This window comes from Limulus polyphemus, unplaced genomic scaffold (genome assembly GCF_000517525.1).
Source record: "Limulus polyphemus unplaced genomic scaffold, Limulus_polyphemus-2.1.2 Scaffold8387, whole genome shotgun sequence".
Taxonomy (NCBI): domain Eukaryota; kingdom Metazoa; phylum Arthropoda; class Merostomata; order Xiphosura; family Limulidae; genus Limulus; species Limulus polyphemus.
In genome coordinates, this window is record NW_013673997.1 from 9,244 (window position 1) to 18,932 (window position 9,689).

The 9,689-nt window shown below is 33.7% G+C and overlaps 1 protein-coding gene across 1 annotated transcript in view; it reads right to left on the reverse strand.

The window, feature by feature from the left end:
* Nucleotides 1-6,608: 6,608 nt before the first annotated feature.
* Nucleotides 6,609-9,689, reverse strand: part of LOC106475310 (hydroxyproline dehydrogenase-like) — a 12,158-nt gene continuing 9,077 nt past the window's right edge. The window contains exons 7-8 of the mRNA XM_013936001.2: nt 7,332-7,420; nt 6,609-6,874 (exon numbers count right to left, since the gene is read on the reverse strand). Of these exons, the coding sequence (XP_013791455.2) occupies nt 6,669-6,874; nt 7,332-7,420 (295 nt within the window). The 3' untranslated portion in view covers nt 6,609-6,668. The remainder of the gene's footprint in view (nt 6,875-7,331; nt 7,421-9,689) is intronic.

Consider the following 9,689-nt stretch of genomic DNA (forward strand, 5'->3'; position numbering starts at 1 on the left):
TTATTATGAAATGTTAATATGTAAATTTGGTAGGATTTATTGTATAATATCTATCATTAGATGTATATTGGTATTTATTTTATTAAATTGCATACATTAATAGTAAAGCTAATTAATTAAATTTTGAATGTAACTCAGTAAAACCTCGTGACACGCGCAGAAAAGGTTATCCGAGACCCTAGTGTTAATACTCTCTTGGATACTGATTATTTTTATTTCTATTCTAAGAAACTTATTCAAAGGAAGTGGTTCCTTGTATGTACTCAGTATAAGAAGATTGTGAACAACGTAAAGAAATAAATGATAGTTTTATATGATAGGTTTTGTTGTGGATAATATCATGCTTATTAGGTTAGAGCTAAACGATTGGAGAAAGGAAGATTGTGGTATCCAAACTGTACATATTGATTTGTTATTTAAATTCGTTAAATCTTTAACTTGTGGTATATGAATATCCTAATTTCATTAATTGATGCTCAGAACTGATACCGAGGTACACGAATGTTTCACTTGTGTAAATAATATTCATTCTCAAACTGAAATTTACAGAACAACTTCATTATAAATAATTAATTTTATTCGTTTATATCAAGTGCAATGCTTCAGGTTTTTTTTCTCTTTGAAAGATAAATTATAATAAGGTAGTAAAGACTAACAGTGAAACTTATTAATAACTTGTATATCTTCGAAAATGTATTTAATATTATATTTGTTTGTTTGTTCGAAGTTAAGCACAAAGCTATACAATGGGTTATCTGTGCTCTGCCCACCACAGGTATCGAAACCCGGTTTCTAGCGTTGTAAGTCCGCAGACATTCTGCTGTGCTACTGGGGGCTTTAATATTATAACTTATGTTATGATCATAGTCTTTCAAATTGTACAAAGAAGTTTGATTCTGTCAATACAAATAATAAAAGCCCTCCGGTGACTTAGCGATAAGTCTGGGGGATGAAAAGGCAAAAAATCAAGCTTCGATAAGCGCAGTGGGCAAAGACAGATACCCCAGTGTGTAGCTTTGTGCTTAATAAACAACAAATAGAAAAGTAATACTGACGTGAACAGGCCCACACGCAGAATGCTTGAATTGGAGGTTTTAATTTGTGAGATCAAAGGGCAACAAATATTGTGCGAAGCACAATCAGCATGCATAGCTGTAAGATTTTGTAAAAAAAATAAAATAGGTGCTATGAGATTAAATCTGGAAGCAATTTTGCATGAAATATAGCTTAAACATTTGCATGACTGTTCACATAAAATCCACAAACATCCAATGACAAGTCAACATATCATTCTGTTGTAACACTGCATGAAGGTGGTGGGTGGGTGGGGGGGGAGTTAAGACCTAAATTAGCATAAATATGTATGTTTTATTATTGTAAAGTACTTTACTATGCAGAGTATTTATTAATTGTTAAATTATATTACTGATTTTAACAATTCTGTACAACATTAATATATTAGCTTTTTCAATCATTGGCTATCACATACGTACATGTATGCACTAGTGAAATAACATGTGAGCATGCTCCATTCTTCTGTGGTGCTTTTCCATAAGTAACTAACATACAGTTTCAATGTTGATAGCAATGTCATAATGATTATGTGTTAAAGCTAGAGCACTCAGTCTTTCAACTGGTGGAGAGTAAATGCCGAATGCTCACATGAACATAAACTTTGTGGCAGTGTGGCAAAGAATTTCAGTAACATAAAGATGTCTGGTACACTGAAGCACGGTTTTAAGCAGTCAGCCAGTATCTGGAACTTGTCCTGGAGAGGTATAGAAAGCCATCTTGTCTTCCATCGATGAATATAAGGATTTGGACAGGGATCACTTATTTATGGATCTTCTTCATATTAAGCAAAACGCCATGAAGATTACATAAAAATTTACACCAAAGGAAGGGCGAAGGCTTGGACACTACAATGCCAACTAAGGATCCATTGTATCGACCTCAAGGAATATGGTTGTCCAGCATATCGACATTTAGACTTTCCTGGAATGCTGTTTTGCGATTACCATCGGTATCCACATGAACACTGCACATACTAGAAGGTATGTGCACTGTACAAGTGGATTACCAACTGTGATTGGAACACCTTCCAAACTTTCTATAGAGATTTTTAAGTGACACTTATAGTTGTTTGGATCATTAATTTGTGTATTCCTCTTGAGAATTATTGGAATGTTATTTCTTTAAATAGATTAACCAATTTGTATTATGATAATCTAATATGTATTATGTAACCATATAGATGTGTTTAAAAGAGGTAGCATTGAATGTATCTATCCATGATGTAAGTTGTTCACTGATTGAGAGAGAGAGGTGAAGACAATGGTTAAATGGTAAATTTTGTTATGAATAACAATTTTTTAAGGGAGGAGGAGTGAAGCAACTGGGTTATTTTCGAGGGAATTTACAATTGCTTCAACGTTTTTAGGAGTTTTTATTAATTTAGAAAGTTTAAGAATAAAGTTAAATTAGTAGTTGTGTTTTTTTAAACAACTAAGAAACGTGGATGAACTAGAAAAACATGGTTAAGCTATGTAAGAAGCGTTGCCTAGAAACGAGATGAGTGTACTAGAACTTGTGACAGGTTGACAAATGGTTGACCTCAACCCTTTAGAAGTAGGAAAGCTACAGAAAAGTTTGGTTTAGAGAACTATATCGGCGCTTTGAGGTGATATCACTTACTGCACATGGGTGTAGCAGTACAAGTAAATAGGTGACCGGCTAACACAACCTAGCAGTAACCAATTACTTGAGAGTTATGGTTATAGTTTTGGAGTAGCCTGGGGATTCCCCTAAGGCATCCAATAGGATCACAGGACTACTTAGATGATCGAGATAATACACAGAAAATTTGCTTTATAAACCCATGTCAGGGGCTGAAAAATCAATTCCTCCAGGAATCAGAAAGTTCCTCTGGAAGTTAAAAAAGTCACTCTCTTGGGCAATATGAAGGTTTCTAACGTTATTCGGTTCCCGAATACAACCCCATTGTAAGTAAACTTTACTATTCTCTTTTAATCAGTGAATACCAATGTTTTATAAAATGTTATGTTAAAATATATTGTTATGATAGCAGAAGTTACACAATGCTGGGAGCATGCATGCTGGAGTTTCTAGAAGGATCATGACTTATCGGGGAACCTTACGAATGTCCCAGTGTTTGCTAGATGCCCTCTTTTTTAACATATAAGCCTGGCAAAGAAAGCCAGCGAGATAGGCAGATAGATCGCAGCAAGAGATGTGCAGATAGACTGAAGATAGAGACATACAGATAGATTGAAGATAGAAATAATTGAGTCAAGCGAACAGTAGGCACTGTAAGTAAAGTGTGTGAATCACTGTGATTTATAGCATGTGTTATAAAGGTTGTTAAGTTTAAAGTGACTGTGTAAATTAAGTGTATTACAAAGTTTGTAACGAGAAAGAATAAACTAGTTTTAATAAAGAAAGGACTTGTATCACTGAAGTCACTCAGAAAGAATTTTTACCGGAAATTATCAAACAAGCAGATAGTAACAATATCTATGTATATTAATGAAAGTGTATGTTGAAGATATTATCAGTATTTTAATCAAGTTAAAAACCATTTTATGTTTGTTGTCATAAACGAAGTTTCGTTTTATTAACTGTTATTTAGATGAATTAATGATTAATAAAAGTTATTGTAAGTGTTCACCATTGGCCTGAGACTAATTCTTTAGTCTAATTGTAAACTACCTCTAGTTAGCGACTTGTGGCTCCACTCCTCACGACAAATCCGCCAATAAATAAATTTGGTGTAACAAGTCGTTTTAATTGAAACTCCAACAATTAAGCCTACCAGTGCACTATTCATTACACAAGTCCTGTAGGGGATAGTGTTTGTATACTTGGTCTACATAGGTGCTAAAACAAATGGCTCGTAGACAATAAAATTGTTGACTTTAACTGTGCGGACCAAGTTGTGTTTCGTGATCAAAATAAGTGTTTTATACCTTTACAACTTCTTACAACATATATCGGGAAAATGGGAATTACACCGAAGATGGAACGCAGTGGGTGAAGGAAAGTGCAGCGAAGATAATTATATAGTTTCTTATTTTTCCTAAAATAAATCTAAAAATTAAGTTTTACGGTAAATATTGTAGCCACAAGGTGGAGACATGCTTTACTCTTTTTACACAGTTTAGATAGGATAATTAGTGTGTTACCTAAACTGGAGGACCGGCGACTGGCTGCGCGAGATGGAGTCTGGAAGCTACTCCTGGAGTACGAGAAGAATCCTCAGCAGTTACTATGAAGGAGTCGTAGCCCCTCAAACGGCGCTGGTATTCCTGAATGGTTGATTGTTGAGGCTGTTCCCTGTGTTTGGGAGCCAGGAACATGGTGATTTTTTCCTTGGTGGCTGGCTGTGCGGGGGTGGAAGCTCCTAGATATCGAGGAGAACTCGGGTATTCAAATCAGAGTTATCATTCTCTGTATGGTTAGCTGTAAAGTTGATAGTTTACAATGCTATCTGGTGCTGGGAGTACGAGATGAGTTTAGAAATTTCAGTTTTGATTCGGAAGTCAACTCTTCGAGGAAGTAAAGACCTCCAGTTCTCACGTGTCATTGTTCCTGTCCCTTGTTTTGGCTTATAGGGCTGGAAACACCCAAAAGAGTATGTGATGTGTGTGAGGCCAAGAACTGGCTTGGAGTTTGACGGCCTAACATGATTGATGTGTGAGAGGCCAAGAACTGGCTTGGAGTTTGACGGCTTAACATGATTGACGTGTGAGAGGCCAAAAACGGACTTGAAGTTTGACGACCTAACATGATTGATTGTCTGTAGCAATGGTTTAAATTCTGGATATAAATCGAGAGTTGTCAGGTGGCGTGTATCGAAAGTTAAGTTAGCATTTAAAGCTAAACTTTTTTTTGTCATTGCAATATGTATTTGCTAGTAAATTAAAGTAATTAAATTGTATTAGTTGTCACAGCACAAGATACTGGAGGGTAACAAAGTATTGCTACATCCCTAGAATCTAAAGTGCTTAGAGAAAACGTCTGTGGGAAGATGAAGAGATAAATAGGTTGAAAGTAGGAAAATTTTAGGTAGGAATGAGTAAATCGTGTTGCCCACAGAATCACGAAATGTAAGCAGCATCTTTCGCTTAGATGTATTGTTCGTTACTCATCATTAATAATCCAAAAAATGTTTTTCAGTTGTCAATCTACTTACACAATTATACTGTCATAAGACTGAAGGGCTAAGCTTACTAGATGGTTTGATATTAATTATACTTTATACTGTCATAGGACTGATGGGCTAAGCTTACAAGATGGTTTGATATTAATTATACTTTATACTGTCATAGGACTGATGGGCTAAGCTTACAAGATGGTTTGATATTAATTATACTTTATACTGTCATAGGACTGATGGGCTAAGCTTACAAGATGGTTTGATATTAATTATACTTTATACTGTCATAGGACTGAAGGGCTAAGCTTACAAGATGATTTGATATTAATTATACCTTATACTGTCATAGGACTGAAGGGCTAAGCTTACAAGATGGTTTGATATTAATTATACTTTATACTGTCATAGGACTGTAGCGCTGAGCTTACAAGTCCACTTATAAAGCCAAGTACAAGCTGCTAAATTTAATGGCTAGTACTTATTGACGTATACCTTCCATTTATTATCTACTTTCATGTTTACAGACTTTGTTATCAAACATTCTTTTAATTACACTTGTATATTGTTCGAAACATGCAAACAGTTGATAACCAAAATCTTAATCACTTGAGATATGCTGTTTTTAGGAAAAAGTATTCTAACAAACATGGTGTTTCAGAAAATGAATGTTTTTGAAGAACATGATACCAAAAAGCTTAGTTAATTTTGTTTTTCAAACTTTCACCTTGAATATATATATATGCTTTGGACCGTATAGAATTGAACCCTAGATTTCTGCGTTGTAAGTTCATAAACTTGCCACTGACCCAGCAGTGGAAATTTCCATTAAAAAAAATAATTTCCATTTAAGTTAACCATCTGTATTAAAATAACGTATGCTAGTGCTTGCTTCATCTTAACTAAATTTCTAGATTGTAAATAACAATAATACAGAAACAACATTCCTTTTGATAGGATCAGAATTTTGTTTAACATTAATCAAGTTCTGATACAAAATTATTGAAATAGGTAGTAAATAACAACAAAGAATAAGCTAATTTATGACAGAAACCCAGTGCTCCCACAATACTTTGAAAATTTAGTCATATCATCCATGCTGTCTAAAAATTATTTGTTTTTCATGTTGTTTGTTCTTATGTTTAACTGTTTGTAAATGAAGTTAGAAACACTGCTTTTTATAATAAGTACAGTTTATCTTACCACAACAACAACAAAATCATACCTTTAGTATAGGTATTTATTACCAAGATACATTTAAATAAAAACAGCTACCCTTTGAATGCAGTAATACAAAAATCACAGTGACAGTTACTCAATGAGCAGCACATTTTGAAAATTTACATTCTTAGTTGTGTTATCAATTAGAAGTTTTTGCTAATACAATAAAAAATTCAGCACTAATGGTAAAAAACAAACAAACATACACCAAGTATTTCATTATCAGTTACTTTTTTATTTTGAATATAAAATTATTAACAGCTCAATATCACAATTAGAAAGTTCTTGTAGGTATTTCCCTCAGATTAGGTGTTAGACAATTCTTTGCTCTTAATTTGATTTCCTGCCATAATAATTGTTGTTCCTTCCTCGCTCCAGCCAACACGGTTTGATTCTCCATTGCTCGTCGAGCTAAATATGGTAAAACCTCACCTAACGGTCCATAAGGAATAGACTTGTAAACTGTAAATCCAGCTGATGCTAGAGACACGGATATATTTTACAAACATGTGAGAGGAATAATATAAATGTACATCTCTAGACTCTAATGTAATTCTATATACATTACACATACAAAAAACATTTCATGTAATTATTTTACTGAAATTTTAAATAATTACATGTATCTAAATGGGTTTAGGCAATAATCTAATCAGAAATATATTAGTTCAGCTTAAATGCGTAATCTCACAAATTTGGATGATTTTATGTTTATTTTCTCAGAAATCTAATCTAGTTTTTTTATTGTGTTATTTTACTGAAATAAAATATTTTACTATTTTATTACTTAATTGCATTTATTAGTCATGGTTTCAAATATACTTTACTTTTATTTGTTTAAATAAATGCACATATTGGTATAATTAATATATTACTGTTTTATTGTTTAGTTTTATAACATTTTTATTGTTAATTCTATTCTCAAAAATATTCCTACCAAGCGGGAAGGTGATTTGATCACTCATCCCCAGTAACTGTCCAAAGTTGACAGTTCCAAGATGAGGTTGTATTCCAAGCTCATTGACCCTGGATTAAAAAAAAAACACAAAAAACATGCTTACAGAAATCTAAATTTTTACAAGTATCTTATCACTAAAGTATAGTTTTTCACTACATAACACATATTAAAATGAGTTAAAGGATTAACCCTACTGGCACGGTCATAGGCCATGTCATCATGTTTGCGGACCCGCATTCAAAATTTTATTGAACTACTATTGTATGAATGTATGTCAATAAGTTTGGTATCAAATTGTATATTATAATTCAAATTTTGGTATTATACTGTCGCATGAGGCTGGGAGCATGCGCGCTGGAGTTTCTGGAAGGATCATGAATTATCGGGGAGGCCCGAGTTTGTTCGAGGCACCCTCTTTTTTAGAATATAAGCCTGAGAGAAAAACCAGCACGATTGCATAAATAGGTAGATATGCAGATAGCTCGAAGATATAGATAATTGAGTCAAGCGAACAGTATGCACCGTAAGTAAAGTGTGTGAATCGCTGTAATTTATAGCGTGTGTTATAAAAGAAGTTAAGTTTAAGGTACTGATTGGAAATTCTGTGTATTACAAAGTTGTATCCAGGGAAGAAATAAACTGATTTAATTAATAAAGGACTTGTATCACTGAAGTTCCTCGGAAATAATTTATACCGGAAATTAACAAACAAGCAGATATGTGACAATACATTGGTTAATTTAAAGCCCCCCCCCCCCCAGTGGCACAGCAGAATGTCTGCAGACTTACAATGCTAGAAACCGGGTTTCGATATCCGTGGCGGGCAGAGCACAGATAGCTCTGTGTAGCTTTGTACTTAACTACAAACAAACAAGTTGATTTAAAAGTAAATATTTAAAGAATCCTAAACATCGATTTTTATGTGTCACGTGGTATGTTGAATGCAGTACTGGTTTAAATTAGATGTTTGTGATGTCAAAATACAAAATCTATAGTTTCTTACGAATTAGATACTCAAAGTAATGATATTGACAAGCTAGAATATAAGATAAGAACCTCCTATCTTTTCTATTTTCTGAGATATTAATATATTTATTGAATAAATAAAGCTGGCCCCGCTATATCACCAAGTCCAGGTCTCGGTATTTTCAGACTCTAGATTTCCTGTACTAGGCCAATGACCACGACATGGAGGTTCTGGTTTGTCATGTTCCCAGAGTTATGAATCTTGTGGCCGTTCACTAATCATGTCCAAACCAAGTTCTCCACAGAGTGGTCCCTTCATCCTTGGGCATTTCTGTGGATGTGTTTCCTACTGGGAACACCACACACATACACACACACAATAATCCCTGTCGACTCCCACTGGAGCATAGGGCCCCAACAACACCTCGCCGACGGAAGTTGTTGTTGCAGTAATTTTTTTAGCAGTTTATGTTTGTTTGATTATTTTTGCACCTTCATCGGACCTTCCACCTTTGCAATGTGGGAATCTAACTTTGGGTGAGAGGAGGTAGTGCTGTTTTGAAAGTTAACATTTTCTAACATTGAAAATGTATTTCTCTTATCCATTTCCAACCCTTTCTTCTAACTGATTTGCCAGTGTTTCTGGTTTATAACTGCTAATTCTCGAAAGTGAGGACTGTGCTACAATGGTGCAAAAATGAAAGGATATAAAAGACTGGTATGCTGTTGAAAATTTTAGCAATCAAAGTCAAAATAGCTTTGGGTGAAAGGAGGTAAGTACCTATCGGAAATACATTTTTAGTGCTAGAAAATGTTAACTTTCATGTTATAATCTGTAGTCATTCTAGAACCAAAAAAAAGCATAATTTATATCTATTTCCTAATTTTTTATGGTGGTTACGAGGTCGATCAAATTGACCCAACCCGTACAGAAATACAATAGTAAAAATAACAGATAAAGTATTTTTCTTTTTTTTTAAAGTTTAGTAATTATCTGGAGGCTATAAAAATTTTGCATGTGAAATTTGAATGTTTTCTGATGTATAAAAAAGTATTTTTAATCTTAAAATCAAAATTACATTGCATGTTGGATATTAAACATTAGAAAAGAAAAAATGCATGAGCAAATCATTACTTTAAAAATCTTAAAACTTGGTACAAAAATATGATTTTTTGTATATGAAAGCCTTGTAATGTTTACTGATAATATGCAAAATTTCTTGAAGATACGCTTACTGTATTAAAAGTTATAGCAAGAAAACAATAACAAGCACAAAATGGTTATGAGGTCAGTCCCAGGTCGTTGTCTTATTATTATTCTCTTGCCAGCCTACAACAAAAATGGCTTGGTATATTGCACACAAACCTTTT